At 40.4% G+C, this 22,928-nt stretch overlaps 1 protein-coding gene across 1 annotated transcript in view; it reads right to left on the reverse strand.

Annotated features, from left to right (window-relative positions):
• Positions 1-6,009: 6,009 nt before the first annotated feature.
• SLC6A4 (solute carrier family 6 member 4) overlaps positions 6,010-22,928 on the reverse strand; it is a 163,923-nt gene continuing 147,004 nt past the window's right edge. The window contains exons 11-14 of the mRNA XM_082245100.1: positions 22,365-22,464; positions 20,254-20,354; positions 13,148-13,315; positions 6,010-6,434 (exon numbers count right to left, since the gene is read on the reverse strand). Coding sequence (XP_082101226.1) covers positions 6,360-6,434; positions 13,148-13,315; positions 20,254-20,354; positions 22,365-22,464 — 444 coding nt within the window. The 3' untranslated portion in view covers positions 6,010-6,359. The remainder of the gene's footprint in view (positions 6,435-13,147; positions 13,316-20,253; positions 20,355-22,364; positions 22,465-22,928) is intronic.

Here is a 22,928-nt window from a genome sequence, read left to right on the forward strand (position 1 = left end):
GTCTTGTGCACATCACTGGATTGAGATCTTGCTTAGGTAAGTATTTGGGGGAGCTGCACACCGAAGGTTTTTTTTTTTTTTTTTTACCTTCATGCATAGAATATATAGATAAACCCTATTTAGCAATACACATAAATCACTTCACTATATTAGGAGAATGTGAATTTCTTGTTTTGTTTGCCTGTTTAAAAGAAACTATTTGTCAAAGAAAGCTATGTGCTGTATATGACTTCAATTCTGTGCTCGACCCTCTGCTATGAGTGTGCACATCATAGCAATGGGCAGTACAGTAGCTGGGGGCTATGCAATAGGCTGGCTGCACATATAAACCAGCAGTTCAAGTGTCAAAAGGCTCTCAACCCTTATTAATTGGGGGGGGGGGGGGGTTAAGCTACCAGGTTTAGTTTTGGGGGGTTTACTGCTTTTTTAGATCAACAACCACTGAATTGCCATAGCTTATCCATCCTACGCCTCAAGCTCCCTCTTTTTTCTTTTTCTTGATACATTTAGATTTAACATATTCAGGCGCATCTAAAACTGTAGAAGTGTTTAAAGTGGTGCCTACTATCAAATTCCAAAACTCACTTTCTTGGGCCACATACCTACCAGTGAGCACTGAAGAAAAACCCCACAGGAAGAGAACATGAAAACTCTGTAAACAGGGAGTCTACTTTAGGAACTGGATTTCGAACCCTAGTACTGCAATTTAACAGCGCTAACCCTGTGCTGCCCAACGCTAACAATGCATTCCTCTGGTTTCCTGAGCACAACTTTTGGATACTGTCACAACTGTGTAAACTAGAGTAAGGTTAGATGATTATCTCCTCTTGAAAAAATAGATGCAGATGTATCACTTGGCAACCGCTAAAACACAAACCATGAAGCAGTGATAAACCTCTGTCTGTTTATATAGGTATGCTAATATCCAGCAGCTGTCTATCGTCACAGCTGAGTCTGCAGGGGTTATTTGGAAAATTGAATTATGTAAATGGAACATTTGATCCTAAATTATGATCTTCCAAAACTATGTACACTACTTTTCTTTTGCAGAGCTAGAGTAATAGTATTGTATACTTAGAACAACTTACTGTGTGTGTGTATGTATATATATATATATATATTCTAAAAATCTATTCTGCCTCATAATCTATTTCGATAGTGAAGCAAGAAGTTTATTTGCGCATCCAGAAAGTCTGCTGTCAACATTAATGCATCATGCACACTGATTGTTTGCCTCTCCTGTATACCTTATTCCTGATGGAGAAAATCAGCATAAAAAACGCGCCTAAAGCTGCATTTTTTAAAAAAGAATTGAGGTGCCTCAAGCGCTTGGGCATTAATGTCATTGGCAAAAATAAAAATGTATTCTTTCCATTGAAATTAATTAACGCTCAAGCACTAAATGCGCCTAGTGTTACACACCTCAAGCAATGTTTCAGCCAAAACGCTGCTGCTCCTGAAGGTGCTGGCAGTGAGTTTTTTTTCTGCCTATAAATGCCTGTAAACGCCTATGTGGGCATGGACTCTTTGGCTTTTTTTCTGCCTTTAAATGCCCTTTAATGTTAGCCTAACACTCATCAAAATGGGATTTTTTAACATCCAGTGTGCATGAGGCCTAATCCTTGTGTATTGTGTTATAAATGGAAATATATTTTTTGAAACTCACTTTAAAGGTTTTTATAATTTATTTAAAGCAGAAATGTTACAGAAAAACTTCTACACCCTTCTTCTAAGACCCATATATTAAGATACACCAGCTACAAAGTGGTATATTGGAGGTATGTCCTCACAGGCCAGGCACTGCTCTCTTCGGCTCAGGGGCTAATGTGCTGTCCAGGCCTATTGGAACAGCTTCTAGGGCAGGGATTTCCAAACTATGGCCCTCCAGCTGTTGTGGACATTCATAGGCATGATGGGAATTGTAGTTCCTGAACAACGGGGGGAGGGGGGGCATAGTTTGGAGATCCCTGTTTTCAGGTCTTGCTGACCTGGACATTATTCCATACACAAATCTGGATCTGTCCATTGTGGTTCAAGTTTGATTTATTCTGTTGAAAATGTTTAAAGCAGGCAAGCCCACTCCCTCTTCTACCATTACCTTTTTGAACTCCCCCTTACTTCTATTGAGTAGAATGTGGCATTTGTGAAGCCAGTTGTCACATCAAGGACTATCATACACCTTGAGAGGACGGTCCTTAGCTTTGTGTAAGCTCCTCATCTGATTAAACTAAAGCCTAGACATGGGGTTGTCTTAAGCCCCGTACACACGTACCGATTGTCGGCCGCAAATATTCGGCCGCCGACCGATCGGCCGATTGTAGGCTTGTTAGTATGATGCTTCCGACAGCCGACAGCGCATTTACGGCCGAACAGAATCTGTCCTGCAGGCATTAAAATTTTTGTACGCCGACAACAGAACGGCCGATTGTGCGTCAGTCAGTACAGATTTCAGCCGACAGACAGCAGATTTGCAAGACTGGGCATGCTCAGAAAAGAAAAAAGACCAGGAAAGTTAACCATCACATGACATCACTTCTGCAGTCGGCTGTTGTTGGCCGACAAAATTAGTGTGCAGTCTTTTGCAGTTTTCAACAGACACGACAGCCCTGGACAAAAGACGGCCGATCGTTCGGCTGACGATCGGTACGTGTGTACAGGGCTTTAGGTGTCTGGCAGCTGAAGCAAGGGGAAGGTGTCAGCAGCAGAGAGGGGTAACTTTTTTCTATGCCCTAAGGACAGTAAATTTAGCTTGCACCCATAAATTTAACATTAGGAAATGTGAGTTCCATCATAGCTATGATTTCCCTTCTTCTTAGACTCAACCCCCCTTCCCCCCCCCCCCCCCCCATGATATTCTGCTGTATGGAATGATACCGTGTTCAGGAAATGCTGTAGCCCTTCCACCTACTTTTTCTCTATGTAACAGACAAGTGAACAGTGCAGTTACATCATGGCTTACAGAAAAATTTACATTTAGAAATATAGACATTTAATATATAATAGAATTTATAATAATTTTAGCTATCTGAGTAATCTATACTTAGAAGATGTTTAGTCTCTGACACTTTAAAGTATTCCATACAAAAATAAAATGTAACAAAAAATAACTAGGAGCTTTAATACCCTCATTTTTTACACTTACAGAAAAAATAGATTTAGCTACATATTGCAACAACTGCTAGAAAGAGGTAAAGCTGTGCCTGTAGTAACCTGACAGGACCCCAACCCAAACTTTCCTTGTCACTTTGGATAGAGCTGGGAAGGGTTGCATCCTTGGCCAGGAGATTTCCCCTCACCTCCTGTCACTGGAACACAGTCATTAAACCAAAAAAAAAAAACCAGCTTATACAGGCTTAGTCCTGTGACATAATTGTAAGTCAAGACTAAAATATCAGAGTAATAAATGATAATATGGAGCGTGTGTAAAAACTCTACATTAATGTGTTCTAGCAGCCTCCCAACCCATAGACATCTTTTTCTACTTACTTCAGATCAGCCAACCTTCTCCAAGGCCACAGTCTATGCCAGCTCAAGAGACTCCAATCCTTATCACTGAGCCAGCAGGCCATAGTATACTGGTTTCTCCCCTGGGGCCTAATAAAAAAGCAATCTGCTTGGAGACAAGCAGGGAAACAAGTTTTCCATTAGGTACCATGAAGAACCAGCTCAGTATAAGAACTAAAGCATTCCTAGTTGGCATAGGCTATGGACAGAGGAGGAGTATGTTGGCTGATCAGAGGTAAGTAGAATGGGGTGCCTAATAGATTGGGAGGGTATGGTTGGGCTAGTAGGATTCTCCAATCGGAGGGATTTCCTATTGATTTCTGACCCTTGGTCCCTAAGAAAAGAAGTGAGGGTGAAATCCTCCTAATGGGCTACCAACAACAAAAAAACACTGACAGAGACAATAAGCCTTCTCAAACATTTTTAGTGGAGGTTATACTGTTAAGAGACATAGTTCTTCAACTGTATAATATAGAATATTCAAATTATTTGTTTTGTGTAGTGTTGTACACACAGATATAGATCAATAAAATGATCAGAAATCTTTTCAGAGTTGGTCTTTCACCGTTGGAGGCTGTTAACAGTCTTTTCTTCAATTGTGTATATACTGTATATCTTATGTTGTATTAGATATACAAAGACAGTATAATTGTGTTTTTATGATTATGCTGCAAGGGTCATTTTGAATCAGAAAATGTTTGACCACATAAAGCAAATGGCTTTTTGTGACATACATCTTGTGAGTGTGGTTACTTTGGTGTTTACAACAATATAATATCATGTGCAAATGACAAAGAAATACATTTTTTAAAATGTAAAAATGAGATATACATGATTTAAAAAATATTCCAGTGTTCTATGACTCATGAATATTGCAAAGCCAAAACATTTATTAAAGTTATTGTAAAGCTTATATTTTTTATTAAAATAATAAACAAGTTATACTTACCTGCTCTGTGCAGTGGTATTGCGCAGAGCATCCTCAACCCCCTTCTTTGCTCTGTGCTCCTCCTCTTCTCGGTACACCACCATAGAAAGCCACCTCCTAGAGGTGGCTTCCTGGGACGGACGCACATGCGGGCTTGCTCCCAAGCCAGGTTGTGTGCGTCTGTTGCTTACAGGGTTTGATTGACAGCAGTAGGAGTCAATGGCTCCTGCTGCTGCCTCTGTGAGCAGACAGAGAGAGTAAAGATGTTCTGCAGACAGGCACGATGCTGGATCAAGATCGGGCTCAGGTAAGTACACAGAGGAATGAGAGGGCAAATACGGTGACATTTTTTGTCTTAATGTAGGGAAAGCATTAAGGTAAAAGTGTCCAGCCTATAAAACCACCTTAAGTTTTAGTTAGAATAGGGAAGAATTCAATTCCGTCAAGATATTTCTTGCTGTGTCCTGCTGGGAAGATTTTTTATTCACTTTGTGTCCTGGAAACACAGCAAGAAACTGAATTCACACCGTAGAGAATTGTCACAGAGTCCATTGCATGATTTCTCCCTCCTCTTCTTATGGTGACAACAGCATTTTTGGGTTTTCCTTCATTTTCTGTTCAGTGACAGTGGTCACCAGGACAAATAGAACAGTGAAACTCATAAGTGGAGACCCAGAAAGAAATAATTCATCAAACGGTCTAACTCTTCCCTACACTATCCTAAATTAGGCAAAAATTGCATTTACATACACTTTAAAGCATGAAAGTGGCACAAACACCAATATTTTAGTAAAGGACAGACAAACATAAAGACAAGGTCCTCCCTGTGCTACATATGAAATGTTGGGTGTAAGCCGGAACAGGCTTACTAACCTACATGGTTCCAGTGACAAACTATTCCAGATACACTTCCCAAATACACAGCTGTAAAAGCCCCAATACCGAATTCTCCATACACTTCTACACTGAGTTCAACAGTGGGACTTGACTTTCAGATATAGATAAAGGGAATCTCTTACGAGTCATTCACACTTGTGTGACTTGTCATACGACTTTGGACATCAAAGTCGCATCACAAGTCGTATCCCATGTTTTCCGATAAAAGCAATTCATATATATATATATATATATATGCCTTAAAGTTGTGGCGACTTCAGTGTAGCTTATGCACTACCTTGGTCCAAGTTTCATGCAACTTGAGGGTCATAGACTTCATTTTTAACCCTCAAATTTGCATGAAAGTCATACCTGAATGTTTTACATGCAACAGCAGGTCTGACTTTGCAGAGGGACAAGCTGCACTCATCCAACGTTGCGTCAAAGTTGCACATCTTTGGAGTCGTACAAGTGTGAATGGAGCCTTAATGAAAAACATGCAAATTTACAAATCCCACATTACATATTTGTTCAGACACCATTAAGTTCAACCTATTTGAATGAATTATTTGTGCCAAAACTATCAAGGGACCAGGAAAATGGAGAATGTCTTTTTCTGCCTGAGAATTCTCACACAGGTATTTGGCCTTGTGAAAGTTTACCAGTAAAATTCTATGATAATAATGACTAATAGGGCTGTTATATATTCAAACACTTTGGATTACACCCAACATTGGATTTCACACATCTAGATAATTTACATGGAATAAATGATCCAAATATTTCTTTGTGTTTAGCATTCTCAGATAATTATCCATTTGACAAACATGCACACCACCTTTCCATCATGGATCAATGACAAATTGTGATTTGGACCTTGTAGTTGTCTTGGGCTTTCATGCTATAGACTGAGAAAGAGCCCAATCTTCAGAGTTAATCCAGCGCATTGAGGGTGGATGAACCATACACAGTATGAGGTTTGGAATAGTTCTCTTTAGGCACAGAATGGGGTGCGTAAAGTTTGCAGACAGGGCAAGGTTCTGCTTTTAGGTTACACAGCGTTCATATGAATACCACCCATTGGTATTTCTGTGACTGTCTCTGGGGTTATGCTCTTGATGAAGCGCTATAAGAGAGGCAAAGTAGAATCAATATTGGGGATAACGGTCAGAAACTTAAAGTAGAACTAAAGGCAAAGCTGTCTTTTCCCATTTTGGATAGAGTAAAGCCCCGTACACACGATCAGATTATCGAACGGTCTGTCGTCCGTTTTTTGTGGCATGCTAGTCTGATGTGGAAAGTGAAGAGGTTATTTTCATACAAATTTTCCCGTACGACAGAATTCTACTTCAGAAGTGATGTCCTGTGTTGGATTGCTTTGTATGTGTTCTTTCGTCTCTGAGCATGCCTAGTCTTGCTCTTAAGATTTTTTTCCGTCGAAATCTGTACTAATGAGACGAAAATCGGACGTTGTATTACGGACGACAAACATTTTATAGCCTGCACATCAGGATTTTGTCAGCCGAAAAGTCGGAGTTGGCTGTCGAAAGCACCATACTAACAATCCGAAAATCGGCAGATCGGTCGTCGGACGAATTTTCCCTACAGATTTTCTTATCGTGTGTACGGGCCTTAAGGGAGGTTTATAAGCCCTGTCAGTATTTTGTCATCTGTGTGCCATTCGGGAGATTTCTCTTCACTTCCTCTCCCATAGACAAAACAGGAAGTAAGGGAATCCTGTGGTGTCATCAGGATAACAGAACTAGTTCCCCAATTGGAAGATTTCCCCTCTATTTCTGTTCTGGTATGAACCAAAAATTTGGAATTTTCTTTTACTTTCACTGTTGATAATAACGGTAAACAGGACAAATAGGGAGGGTGAATCTCCAACAGGAGCAAATGCAGCACAGCAATAAAGACCTGACAGTGGTTCTAATCCCTCTCCACACTATCCAAAACTTAAAAAAAATATTTTTCCTTTAGTTATACTATAAAAACACATACAGTACATCTCTGACATACATATAAATCTCCCAAAGTTTTATACCCTAAGGGCTCTTTCACACAGCCGCTCCGTGTGAGAGCTCCGCTGCGGTCCTTTTTTTTTTTTTTTTTTCACGGAGCGGATGACATTTCTGTCATCCGCTCCGTGTGTCCGCATATCATCCCATCCGTTTGCGGATGATATGCGGAACTAATGTAAGTCTATGGGGATTGCGGATGTCAGCGGATGACACCGCTGACATCCGATTTTCCTTCCTTTCCGTTTTTTGAACGGAGGAAAAATAGGGTTCTGTTCCGTTCCAAAAAACGGAACAGAACTGAAAGGAAGGAAATCGGATGTCAGCGGATGGTATTCCGCTGACATCCGCAATGCCATTCACTTACATTATGTCCGCAAATCATCCGCAAAAAAATAGGATGATTTGCGGACATACAGAACGCTCGTGTGAAAGAGCCCTAAAGGTTGCAAGTACAGAAGATTACCTGTTGATCTGCTAGAAATGCACTTGGCTCTTGAAATGGTATTAAACCCAAAAGCAAACATTTATTTTATTGCAGCTTATCATTTCTTAGATGTGATGGCTTCATTCGTTTTCCTATTTAGGCTTACTTTGATTTATTTTCATCTGGCCAGTAATGCCTCGTACACACGCAACGATTATCGGCCGACTGATCGCCCGACTTTTGTCCAGAGTGGTGTTTTGTTGGTTGGAATGTGCCTAGACTGCACACTAATTTTCTCGGCCAACAAAAATCAACTTCAGAAGTGATGTCATGTGATAGTTTACTTTCCGTGTGTTTACAATGATCAACTTTTATTTATGTAAAATCTTTATCCCAAAAGGAATAAAAAAAACTGTTTGATATAACAGCTTATAAAGTTCCAGCTGGAATTTGGTTTCAATCTGTTAATGTATTTAAATCTGCTACTCCAGATAACATTACCCCCAACCCCCCACCAGACTGACCATGCTGCTGTTCAAAGGTGCCCCCTGTGCTCTTTTATCCAGAATAGAGGCACTATAATACAGGAGGTGTGTTACTGGCAAGATCACCAGGGGACAATGAGTGAAAAAAGCCTAAGATAGGAAAACAAATGCAACCATCGCATATAGGGATAGTAATTCTGTAGTCCAAGATAACAACTAGACGGGCTAAATAGACTACATACCTGACTTTCTGTTAAGATCAACAATTGTTTTTTCTCTTAATAAACAGATATACAGTAATAATATTGATAGGACTTACATAAACTTTAAGGCTGGGTTTTCACATGTCCGGCTGCGGGTTGCAGTCCGGAGTCCGGTGCGTTTGTATTCACTGGTTCAGGTGCGATTCATTTTTCCCTGAATTTGCACCTGAACCGGACACAAAAATGCACAGGACCCTTTTCCAAACTGCACCGCAGCCGCCCTGAACATGTGTGAATTGGATTCATTGAGAGGCGGCCTCATTCACATGTCATGCAAATTGGATGCGGTCTAAAACGCATCCAATCTGCATGATATGTGATCCCAGCCTGAAGCACAACCGTGCTTCGCTCATGCAGGCCAAATGTAACTTCATGAACTGAAGTCGATTGGCAGTGATTGGTTTCAGGCCTCCTAGCAAGCTCTGCAAGATACAGAACGCATTTGGCAACTTATGTGCCTGCTAAAAATTCCTGTCTAGGGCACAGATTTACTTCAGCCATAACATTTCCCATATTTTCCTCTAGAATATAGTTTAGGTACTATATGTTTCTCATATAAACATATTTATATAATTTTAAAACATTTAATTTATTATAGCGTTATAGTGATCAAAGGCACCCCAGTCCTCTTTAAATTACGGGGTAGTTTATATTTCCTATAAAAAAAAATGTTATCAAGGGCGTCGCTAGCACTGAGCCCTGGGGTATTTCACCGAAACCATCCATCACTTCATTAGCCGGCATATCTCAATGCTTTGCTGCCTGTCAAGAAAATAGAATTTAGAGCCGAAGGAAGCTTCCCTAGGCTCCTACTTGACTCTAACATGTCACATGACACAAGTTGGGGGGAAACCTAGGAGGAATCCCTTGCTTGCTGCGCTGCACCTAAGGTCTGATTAGCTCAAGGAGGGGGGGGAATCATGCTGGGGGCCATAATGACCTGAGGCATGGATGTTGGGAGACAAAGATTTGTGCAAGAGAATTGGAGAGGAGAGATTTTATGGGGGATGAAGACTTTTTTGGTCAAAGAGGGAAACATTTTGGCAGGTGAGATATGAAGTGCAGTTTTTGGGGGAGAATATTGGCCTGCAGAAGAAATTTGTGTGAGCATGCAGATAAATGCTGGATTTTTATTTTTATTTTTTTTTTTGGGGGGGGGGGACTATTGTTGAAAGGGGAAAAAGGGAGAGAGTATTTTTTGCAGGGGAGATTTTGTACTATCTTGACTCCCGCACTTGTGTTATCTACTCCTGACCCCTGAATTTTGTGTGTTACATACCCCGCACCCCCATGCTCTGTGTGCTACACACTCCAGATACCTGCACTCAGAGTTGTACACCCCTGCACTCTGTGCATTAAGCATACCTGACCCCTAACTCTGTGTGTTACATATCCCTTACCACTGCAGTTTGTGCATTACATACTTCTGACCCCTGTACTCTGTGTATTACATACTACTTATTTCTGCAAGATTTTCCTGTATATTTTCTGTGTATTTCGTACCTCAGACCCCTGCATGTGTGTTACATATCCTTGACCCTCACACTCTTGTGTTATAAACTCCTGACCCCCTTCACTCTGCGTGACAAAAACCTGAGTGTGCTACACACTCCTGCACACTGTGCATTATGCAACCCTGACCCCTGTATTTTGTGCCTTAAGTACTCCTGACCCCTGCAACTTGTGCTTTACATACTCTTGATCCCTGCATTTTGTGCATTGCGTACTTCTGACCCCTGCACTCTAAACCTAGCATCTTGTGTGTTATGTACTACTGACTAGTGATCGACCGATATCATTTTTTTAATGCCAATACCGATATTTTGGTCATCGGATATCGGTATTGGCCGATATCTGCCAATATTTTCACACATGTAAAAAAAAAAAATTTTTTTTATTCTTTTTTTTTTCTACAGGTTCTCTTGTGGAGGGATCTGGGGGTCTAAAAGACCCCAAACCCCTCCTCAGCACCGAAAAGCTTTCAAAACGCCAAGTTTGGCTGTTTTAAATGGTGTCAGTTCTTTTAATTCGGCGCCGAGTACCCGGAAGTGATGTCATGACACCGGTACCAGGGTGATGCCTCTAGCTGCAGGCATCACCCCGGTACAAGCACTTTCCCTAAATATCGGCAATATTGTCAAATCAAAAGGCCGATTCCGATATATCAGGGAAAGTGAATATCGGCCCCCTATATTTCGGTGTTGCCGATAATCGGTCGATCTCTACTAGTGACCACAGCACTCTATGCATTATGTACTCCTGACCTTTGTATTATAAGCCCCTGATCCATGCACTCTGTGCTTTACAGACTCCGACACTATATTGTACATTACATACTTCTGAACAAAGTGTTCATGTCTCAACAGTTGTTGGTCACTTAGCAGTCCCTGACTGTTTTAATGAAGTTCTTCTCTAAGGGAGGCTCAAAGTGTAACCTCTTTCTTTTTCAGTGTGCACAAAAGCATGTGTAATGAAAGCATTTAATTAAAAAAAAAAAAATTGTAATTTAAACATGTCTGAGTATTTCACCTATGGTACAGCAATTAAAATTTTTTTTCTTTCATTCATTGACGGACACAGCTCCTGATCTTCTTAACCATTGGGTTATACTGCCCTCTACAGGAGTAGGACACTAGGCAGAAAAAAGTCTGGCTACGCCTTTGGGCATTCCCAGGGGTATACTTCCTCTCTCTGCTATAGGTACTCAGTTTTTTTCTGCCTAGTCAGGGGTAAGGACCTAGTTCCTTGCTGGGATCTCTGGTCCTGGCAATTTTTTCTTTTTGGATTGAATTTTTTTCTCCTGGATTTTTTTTTGATCTACAACCAACTGCCAGACTGGGCCACAGGCTGGATAATCTAGATCCAGTGGTCACCCCAGTCTAGCTAGCGAGCGTGCACAGACCACAGTTCCGCGTCATAGCCCCACCGGACGGGTGCTGCCCTATGAGTTAAACATCTCGCAAGTTTGCATACGACCGGATCTCGGCCCGAGTCGCAGCGTTCCTCCCAGCGGGTGCTGGGCCTGATAGTGTCTACCTTCGAGATGGTTCCATTTGCAAAGTTCCCTTACGAAGTCCCTGCAAGGGAGATTCTGGCCAAATTGGACAAGAATCCACAGTCTCTGGACAATCAGTTTCAGCTGAGCCAGGGAACGAAAGGGACCCTGATATGGTGGCTTTGTTCTTTGGCGCTTCGGCTGGGCAAATTCTCCCTCCCCTTGTATTTGACAGTGGTAACGGACTGCCCCCTGCACACTGTGCATTATACAACCCTGACCCCTGTATTTTGTGCCTTAAGTACTCCTGACCCCTGCAACTTGTGCTTTACATACTCTTGATCCCTGCATTTTGTGCATTGCTTACTTCTGACCCCTGCACTCTAAACCCTGTCGTTCACCTTACTTGGTGGACCCTGTCGTTCACCTTACTTGGTGGTTAACAGTGACAAGGTGGTTCTTTGCCAATGTCTGTCGTTCCTTTCTCAGGTTGTATCTGATTTTCATTTGAATGAAGACATTGTGTTGCCTTCCCTGTGTCCCAGGCAAAAAAATCAGAATGAAATTACTTTGCATGCCTTGGATGTGGTCCGGGCGATTAGGGTGTACCCGGCAGCTACGGAGTCTTTTAGGAAATCAGACTCAATATTTGTGCTTATGGATGGGCCTCATAAAGGGCTGTCTGCTTCCTCTGTGACCATTTCCAGATGGATCAGACAGACGGTGATTCAGGCCTATTCTATCAAGGGTCAGGTTCCTCCTTTCCCTGTCAAGGCGCACTCTACTCGGGCCCTTAGTGCCTTCTGGGTCTTCTGTCATCAGGTTTCAGTAACACAGGTTTTTAAGACGACCATCTGGTTGTCAGTGCACACTTTAACAAAATTCTATAAAGTGGATGCTTCCTTTGGCCACAAGGTTTTGCAGACCGCTGTTTAGAGGACCTGGTGCTCTTTGAGGGTGTTTTTTTCAGGTGGGCTCCAGTTGTTTTGGTTTAGCTCCTCTTTACCTGGTTAGCTATAGTTTAGCCTTGGGAATTTCTTTATAGCTGTTCCTACCCCTCATGTTTAACACTGCTTTGGGATGTCCCAATGGTTAGGAAGATCAGGAGCTGTGTCCACCAATGAACGAAAGAGAAAATGGGATTTTTGACTTACTGTAAAATCCATTTCTCTGATGTTCATTGACGGATACAGCACCCACCCCTCTGTGGAGTTGTAATTCTTCTGACACTGCTTGTAACAAAACTTAGTACCTATAGCAGAGAGAGGGAGCAAATCCCCTAGGACTGCCCATAGCCGTAGCCAGACTTTTTTCTGCCTAGTGTCCTACTCTGTAGGGGGCAGCATACCCAATGGTTAAGAAGATCAGGAGCTGTGTCCGTCAATGAACATCAGAGAAATTGGTTTTACGGTAAAAATTCCATTTTTATGGGTACAAGGGCTGTGGCATATGTGTGCTAAGCATAGGGAGAGAAGGCTCAGGCTTTATTTTACTATGCCCCTTTAAGCATCTCCCACTGTTCGCCTTGCATGGCTTTTTACTCTTCTTGAGGTGCCCCGGGTCTTTTAAAATGCTAGCAACACCCCTGCATGGTGTGATTATAAGTATATTCTTTCATGCTATTGATCGTTAATTACAGTCCCCTTACCTCTTTTAACGATCCAGGAGTACTAGCTAACCGGTACACCATGTACACTGGAACGCAGATGAAAGAGGAAGTCCCAATGCAGTAGCCAAGCACAACAGACCATCCAGGGTATGTGTAATTAAAAAGGCGAAGTTCTGGGGGACTGGACATAAAGCTGCAAATAATAAACTGAAAAAAGGTAAAACATGTAATTGTAAAATGCAACATAATGAAGTTGATACAGCCTACACAATTGGTCTAATCCTTCAATCTGTGATAACATGTAAGGAATACTTAATTAATATTTCAATCAATATTGCATAGAATAATGTTCCAAGCGAGGCTATTTTATCACACCTTAAAGCCCAATTAAAGTTTTAATCAGCTAAATCAATTTTACATGCATCAAAACAACGGTTGCGGAAAGTTGTACAGTTTGTTTTCTTTAGAAATCAGCCACGGTTTATGTAGAAAAGCTTGTCTCCTGACAGCATGCTCCATTTCGCAAGGTCTGACGTACCCCCTTAGTCAAACTTGGGCTCTCCAATCAGCAAAGCTCATGCTCACTGCTGTTAGGGGTGCTCTAACTCTGTTTCAACATGAAGGACCTCTGATTATAACTTAATAATACATTTTTGGGATGTCTGATTCAGTTAACTGCTTGTCATTGAATTGCATGGTTACAAAATTCAAAATAGGCATCTCATTAAAATTTGGCCATGGTATGGTTTATTCTGACAGGCAATGTATCTATGTTAGGCTTATGCCATTGCTGACCTCCACTTCTGAAAATGCTAGCTGCATGTTTGTCATGCTGATCTACTAAATTTAAACCTGAACTTAAGGTAGAGTTACAATGGTTCAGCTTGGACCAATGTAAGTATGCACATACCATACCCGAGAAACCATTGTGGAAGAGGACAATCACTGTAGTAGTCACTGCAAATACAGTGATCACCGCTGTATTCTGGGTGTAGAATGCCTTGCATTTTTGTGAAGGTGTTCTCCGATTGGATGAGGTGGGGATGGTGACATCACTGCACCACCTCATCCAATCACAGAACACTTTGTATTCATTGAGAAAAATGCATGGCGTTATGTGAATGGCAACTGTGCTAAGCTAGTGACTCCCTGTGCTTACCATGCAGCAGGGCAGCCACTCAGCATGGGACTCAGTCAGACCATCACTGACCCACCACCAAACTGGTCATGCTGAAAGATATTACAGGCAGCATAATGTTCTCCATGGCTTCTCCAGACCCTTTCATGTCTGTCACATATGCTCAGGGTGAACCTGTTCTCATCTGTGAAAAGCACAATGCACCAGTGGCAGACCTGCCAATTTTGGTGTTCAATGGCAACTGCCAATCAAGCTCCATGGTGTCAGGCAGTTAGCAAAGGGTCCACTAGAAGATGTTGGGTCCTCAGGCCCTCCTCATGAAGTCTGTATCTGATTGTTTGGTCAGAGAGATTCACACCAGTGGCCTGCTGGAAGTCATTTTGTAGGGCTCTGGCAGTGCTCATCCTGTTCCTCCTTGCACAAAGGAGCAGATACCGGTCCTGCTGATGGGTTAAGGACCTTCTACGACCCTATCCAAGTCTCCTAGAGTAACTGCCTGTCTCCTGGAATCTCCTCCATGCTCTTGAGAGCAAACATCCTGGCAATGGCACGCATGCATGTGCCACCCTGGCAAAGTTTATATATATATGTTTTAAGCAGGTGTGGAAAAAATGCTGTAAATTAAATAGAAGTGTTAATAGTTTAATTTAATCAATGAACAAAATGGAAAGTAAATGAACAGAAGAGAAATCCAAATCAAATCAATATTTGGTGTGACCATTCTTTGGCTACCCTGTGGTGGGGCCAAACCATCACTTCCAGAACTCCTTGCTCTTCTAGATAGAGCAAGGAGGATTAAGATAGTTCTTAATTACATTGGCTGTATGTTTGTGGTCGTTGTACTGATGCAGACTAAATCTCTTGCCACGCGCCTCCCTGATGGATGAGTGGCATGATGGATAAGTATCTGCTTGTATTTCTCAGCATTGAGGATGCTATTGATCGTGACCAAGTCTCCAACTCCATTTGCAGAAATGCAGCCCCAAACATGCAAGGAACCTCCACCATGCCTCACTGTTGCCTGCAGACACTCATTATTGTACCGCTCTCCAGCCCTTTGGCGGACAAACTGCCTCCTGCTACAGCCAAATAATTCAAATTTTGACTTATTAGTCCAGAGCCCCATGCTGCCATTCTTCTTCACCCCAGTTCCTCTGTTTTTGTGCATCCTTGAGTCGCTTAGCCTTGTTTCCTCGTCGGAGGTATGGCTTTTTGGTCACAATTCTTCTGTGAAGACCACTTCTAGGCCAGACTTCCCTGGACACAAGATGGTTGTACCTGGGTCATACTGGTTTCTGCCAGTTCTGTGATGATGGCACTGCTGGACATCTTCCGAGTGTGTCTTTTCATTGGCTGCATTAAATTTCCTTTTCATTTAATAAGCACATATACACATAGCACAGGTTTCTATTTACTAATACATTTCCTTGGCCAACAATTGTGTCTACAGCCCAATCAATGGTGTCCTCAATGCTGTGAAATACAGGCAGATATTTATCCATTGTGCCATACTGTGAAGAGACAGAAGGATTTGAGGCAGCCTATATCCACAGAAGATCTGTGGTTAGTTCTTCAAGATGTCTGGAACAACCTACCTGCCGAGTGCCTTCAAAAACTGTGTGCACAAGCACTGTGTGTGCATGGAAGAATCAATGCTGGGTTGAAGCCAAAGGGTAGTCACACTAAATATTGATTTGGTTTAGATTTCTTTTGTTCGCTCACTTTGCATGTTCTAAATTGTTAAGAATAAATCATTGAAATGTATATTTTTTAAAGCATTCTTACTTTACAGCATTTCTTTACAACTGCCTAAAACTTTTGCACAATACTGTATATATGTATTTATTTATATATTATATATACATAAAATTACTTTGTTAACACCATTTATGCTACAGACTCCCTGCAGATTTCTATTTTTCATTAAAATCTGCTGCAAAATAAATATCCATGGTTGATTTATGGATTGGAACAAGAGATATAAGCCTGCAGTAAGAACATTTTATTTTTATATCTTATGAGCATAACATAAAATGTGTTTCTCCTTTTTTACTCCTACTCATTACCAATGTTTTACTACAGTGCCTGCATAGTGATCACAACACAGCCCTATTCATCATCCATAGTGTATGGTGCCACAGCAATCTCTGGAATCGTATCTATTTTTACACAGCTAATAAAAGGGAAGAGATTAACCAGGAGCTTCTGCAACGTTTCACCGCATGTAAACCTGTTCTTTTCATTAACTGCTCCTGAGCTGGACTACACACAGTTCTCCATACATAGAGCAGTGCTCTGGGTATTCGGGGGTGCAGACAACAGTTAATACACAGATAATAAAACTCACTTAAGAAGGTTAAGCCACTAGTTCAGGTCACAGGCTGGTGCCAGCTCCGTGTCAGCTTGTAGGATGATATTGTTCAGGCCTCAGTATTCTGGCCTATTTGCTGAAGCTTTTTATATTACAAATGGATCCCATGCCAAATGTAGTTTGTGACCTTGGTGTTGTTTCAAAACTGATGTGTGTAGTGGAAATTAACTACATGAACAAAAGTTTAGTAGATCACTCACTACTGTGTACTATCGAGACAGCATCACACAAGCCATTTGCCATTGTACCTAAAAATGTGGACTAGCCTACCATCTTGAGTTTTGGAGGGCATTACAACTCCATAATTTTCTAAACGCACTTCCGCCTCCCAGTAGGCGTAGCACACAGCTTACACCCTTCTGGGAACATTGCTCCCAAGACAGAACACTGCCACACGTATTATCCACAACCTTTGCCTTACTGATCACACCCCAGGGGACTCACCAACCTTCTTTCCTGGCTAAGTGGGAACGAGACTTAGACTGTACTTTTAACCCAGACCAACAAAGTCACATCATTCAGTCTTCATTTAAATCATCCATTTGTACGAAAATACAAGAAACCAATTTCAAACCCTTGACAAGATGCTACCGTATGCCATCACAGTTGAGTAAATTCTTCGCCGATCATTGCTGGAGATGTCAGGAGGGGTGGGGGACACTTCTGCACATTGTCTGGTCGTGTCCCAAACTTGTTGGATTTTGGAAGACAGTACATGAACTGTCCCAGAGATTTATAGACCGCCCACTTCCCAATGACCCTGCTTTCTTCCTTCTCTATGCCTCTAACTTCCCGGCCCAGACCTACAAAAATTCTGTAATTCGTCACCTTCTAAATGCTGCTAAAATGTGCATCCCTCTTATATGGAAAAATCCACAGACCCCAACCGCTAGCCTGTGGCTCAAAAAGGTTGAAGAGATAAACAGAATGGAAAACCTTATTCTTTCCACACATCACCAGTGATATGATATACCAAAATATGGAATATATTTGTTCTCTCTGATGAGGGCTGCTCCTTACTTAACGATGCTACTTCTAAATAGAACTAATACTGAGTTTGGAAATGCTATGTCAAATATTGGTGGAGAGAATAGCTGATGTAAGGAAATATTCCTAACGGCCCCAACCCTTCCAATCCCCCCTCCATATCCCCTTGCCCCTCCTTCTTCCCACCTCCTTCCTTATTTGTTCTCTCCCACCTCTCTCTATGTTTCTTCTACTTTCTTCCTTTTCCATTATTTACTCGCCCTTTCTTCCTCCTCTTCTTATATATTATGCAAAATTGGATTAGGCAACTCCGGGTATTTACTGGTCCTACATGCCTCCCCCTGACTGGGGAATGTGGAACACCTCTTTATTATATGCCCAATACAGGTCTCAATCTTATGAACAAATTGTATCCGATGCTGCAACATATTGTCTCAGAATGTGTCCTACATGGAATGTTGCTGTTGTTATGCATGGAAGTTGTCTTTCATATAAATAAAAGAATTGGAGAAAAAATGTGGACTAGGACTAATATAATGACATTCAGTTTATATCAGTCTGTAATATGCTGTGTTTGCTGTTTTAGCTGAACATCTATATTTGCTTAAATCTCAAAAGGGTGCACCAAATGGCTCAACAGCCAAACTGTGCTATATGTCACATTTAAAAAAACCTGGGCCCCAACATTCAACCAGCTTACTCAACTTTTATATTGCCATGTACCTCACCTCCAAATCAAGCAAAACTGATCTTCTTATCTGCCACCAGTGTCCTGCCTGTACTGCTGCTGCTATCTGCTTTCAATACCCCCTATAGTACATCTCCCCTTCCTTTCCCACATACTGAAAGAGAGTATGCAGCATACCAACTACAAACCAGTGAGATGAGGAGATTTACTTTCCAACCACTGGAGGCATACACAGGTAACATCTAATTTACAGTATGCCTTAAATTTACCAGGACCCACAAGACAAAACAAATTCCAATCATGACCTTCCTCTGCAGAATGTAACACCTTGGACTGTATCTGAACCCAAAACTTAGTGTTTTATAGAATGAGGAAGAATTTGAACCCTTGTCAGGTTTTATTGCTACCCGTGGCTCCTTTTAGAAAGATTTCCCCGCACTTCCTGTCCTGTGGACAACCTTTTTGGCTGTCGAAAAGTGAAGGAAACTCTAATCTTTCTCCATTCTATCCAAAAAAAAAAAACATTAGCTAAATATACTTTATGGAAAATGAGTGCATCTAAAATGCCACATGATCTTATTAAATTTGATTTTGATGTCATGTGTTTTTATTATATTATGACTAAGTGAACTATGTTTACTGAGCGGAGCACCTTTGCCTAATACGTTTGTCAAGCTGTTATCTGAGCATTTTAGTGACAGGTATCTGTGTCAGACAAAACCTGAATGTCGTTTATTATATTTGCAATCATTTATAGCCCATTGATTATTACAGTGTAGCATCATAATAGTCCTGGGATCACCATTTGCCACAAAATAAGCTCTTTTCACATTCTGGTTAACCAAAGCACAGAGCAATATACAAATATCTATGACTACTGTATATAATTATAGAAAAGATGTTCAATATAGCAATATTGGCAATGTTTAGCAAACACTGCAGATTACGACCAATTCACAAAGCTAACACACCAGATTAAAGGCCCATACACACGATAAGAAAATTGGAAGTAAAAATTCATACGACAAATGTTCTGCCGATTTTCTGAGTGTTAGTACAGTGTATTCGACAGCCGATTCCGACTTTTAAGATGACAAAAACTGAAGGTGCAGGGTATAAAATTAGTACGTGAACAAAACGTCCGATTTTCGTTTAATTAGTAGTTTTCATCCGAAAAAAATTGTAAGAGCTAGACTACGCATGTTCAGAAATGAAAGAATACATAAAAAACAATTCAACACATTACATCACTTCTGAAGTTGTATTCTGTCGTACGAAAATTTTCGTATGTTGAGTAACCTTTTCACCTTCCATATGAGACTAACATGCAACAAAAAATGGATGAATGTTCGCCCTACAATCTGATCGTGTGTACGAGGCTTAAATGAGATGTATGGCTTCTTTATTTATTTATTTTTTTCATATGCATACTTACCTAGGTGGATGGTGTTGGTCCAGGCACCTGGCAGATCCCGACTTCCATTGTCCCAACGACACGGTGCCTGGACCGACTTCTGTGACGTCAGCAGAGGGCGGACTTCAGCCTGCTCTCTGCTGAAAACGGGTCACAGGAATGCAGAACAAACTGCACTCCTGTGATCCATAGGAGATGTACAGCCAAACAAGCTTTGGCTATACTTCTCCTTTAGGAAATCTTATTTAAAAGATGTCAGTTATTTTAGCTAAAAGCCAAAGAGCTTGAACATTGCATAAAAGCTCCTTATCCCCGTGGTAAAGCTTTGGGAATTGAGGCCAATGTGTATCATATAAATAAATTGTTCTTTATAATCTAGTATCCCGGAAATACATTTTGTCCAGTACTTTGAATAGAGTCCTTTCTTTTTGAACAAGCACAATTCTTTAAGTTTTCCATTTGATGGTTCTGGGTTGTGATTCATAGGATTTTGCATCACATTGTTTGGCCCAATTTGAATTCTGATACACAAACATTGACTACCCACCAAGAGAAATAGTGGACAAATTGCCACCCAGCAAATCCTCCAGTACCAGCCAGGAGAAAAGCCTAGCATTTCCTTGATATCCTTGCAGAATTGATTGATACCTGCAACACAACAGACACAAACAATGTTAGGGTTATATATTATTTATTTATTTTTCTTTTGTTAGGGTTTTAATAATACTACTACTACTGCTACTGCTACTACTACTACTACTACTACTGCTACTACTACTACTACTACTACTGATAATAATAAATGAATAAAATAATGTAAATAATCAATAATACATTCAATATATGAGTACTATGTAATAATAAATAAATAAATAATTAACCCCTAACTTAAACCTCTAACCCTTAAAAAAAAATAATAATAAATAGCTAAACACCCTAACACAAAATAAATAAATCATTGTTATATTATTATTATTATTATTATTATTATTATAATTAATATTATAGTAATTTATTTATTTTTTGGGGGTTGGGTGTTTATGTATTATAACTTTTTTATTATTTTTACAATTTTTTACGGTTAGGGGTACTTATTATTTATGTATTATTACGTATTATTCATTAATTTGATTTATTTAATATTTTTTGTATGATGATTTTTGTTATTTCTGTATTTATTTTACATTTATTTATTTATATATTTTTATTATTTTATTTTTTTAATTTTTTCATTTGAGCAGAAAATCACAACAAAATGCGAAAATGCGCACAAAAACGCATTCTATTCATCCAGAATAAGGGCACTCTAATACAGGATGTGTGTTAGTGCCCAAAACACCAGGTGAAAACTGAGGTAAAAAAAAACAAATGCAGCCTCTAATAATGGATATATTACATTTTGGGGTTTGTGTTTAATACCGCTTTAACACTATAGACATGGCCCAAATATTCAACCTTGTATTTTCATTAATAGGGATCCACTGCTACAACTGCAGATTTTCAACATCACTATTCCAGCATACATATTATCTATCATATGGCTTTACAGGAAAACAGGCTCTGTTAACCACTTGTCGACCGCCTGCCACAGATATACTGCAGCAGGCTGGCTCAGCTGCACAAACCGCGATACCTGTACGGTGGTTCGCAGGAGCGCTCCTGGGGGCGCGCGCCCGCCCCCCATTAGGCATCGGGGAAGCCGATCCACAGGGCCGGTGGCCGCGATTGCCGCCGGGCACCCGCGACCGATTCAGGCTGAAAGAGAACGACTGTCTGCTGTTGTAAACACAGCTGACCCTTGTTCTCTCTGGAATGAACACAGAGCACCTGTGATACTCCTATTTAGGATCACAGGTCTCTGTGTTGATTCCACAAGTCCCTCCCCCATACAAAACACCCCCTAGGCTCACACTTAACCCTTTGATTGCCCCTGGGTTAACCCCTTCCCTGCCAATGTCATTATTACAGTAACAGTGCATATTTTTAGCTGTAGTAATGTCACTGGTCCCCCCAAAAGTGTCAAAAATGTCAGTTAGGGGTCTGATCTGTCTGCTGCAATGTCGCAGCCCCGCTAATAATACTTTTTACTTTTACTAGTAAAAAATAAATTGATAAATAAAAATGACATAAATCTTTCCCCTAGTTTGAAAACGCGATAACTTTTGCGCAAACCAATCAAAATACGCTTACTGGGATTTTGGGGGGAATGTTATATGGCAGAATGTGAAAAATATTGTGATGTGATCAAATACCACAAAAAAAAAGAAAAAGAAAAGCTCTATTTGTGGGGGAAAAAGGACATCAATTTTATTAGGGTACAGCGTCAAACGACTGCACAATTGTCAGTTAAAACAATGCAGTGCCGAATCGCAAAAAAAGGCCTGGTCATTAAGGGTGAAGTTCCTTCTGGTCCAGAAGTGGTTAAATACATCTATTCCCACTGAATAAAAATCTTCTCTTAATCATTGCTCTCACTCAACTAAACAGATGAATGGTTTCTGCTATTTACTACACTTTGTATATCATCAAGTTCTTTGCACTTATAAATGAATAATGCTGCAAAGGTTTAAAAAAAAAACAACAGATATATCTTAAACACAAAAAACAGTTGAAAACGACATAAGCAGTACACATGGAAAAAAAAACGATTCTACTTACCATAAAACCAGGACACAGCTATGGCTTCCAGAAATACTACAGTTAGCACAGCTGGGCCAGTGGCATACTCCTCAAACAGCTTCACCATATAAGCACCACCCTGAAAGCAAGACATGCGGGCCTCATATATCGCAATGCTTTTGCAATGGCTATTATTTCTAACAGCAGCCAATTAGAATAAAGCCTGCCATGGAAAATCTCTCTTGGAATATGAAAGTTGAACCTAATTTTTGGTTGTTGAGAAATATCAGTTCTTAAACTGTAATGATTATTTGCCATAACTTTTTTTTTCAAAAATTAACCCTAAAAACGGTTACATTACTGAAAGTAAAAGCGGTTTTTGCAAGTAATATATATGCTTTACAGTTTAAGAAATTTCACTTTTCCTTACTGAACCTTTTGTATATGAAGCTGCATTATAGAGACTAAAATTACATTTGAGATAGAATTGTTTCTATCTTTTAATCGGTAAATTAATTCACATTGTATTATAGTTAAATCATTTTTATTAAGTATTTTGCATAAATAATTACAAACAAAGAGATAGTACAAGTAAAGAAATAA

Source organism: Pelophylax lessonae, assembly GCF_965119305.1.
Source record: "Pelophylax lessonae genome assembly, chromosome: 2".
NCBI classification, from domain to species: domain Eukaryota; kingdom Metazoa; phylum Chordata; class Amphibia; order Anura; family Ranidae; genus Pelophylax; species Pelophylax lessonae.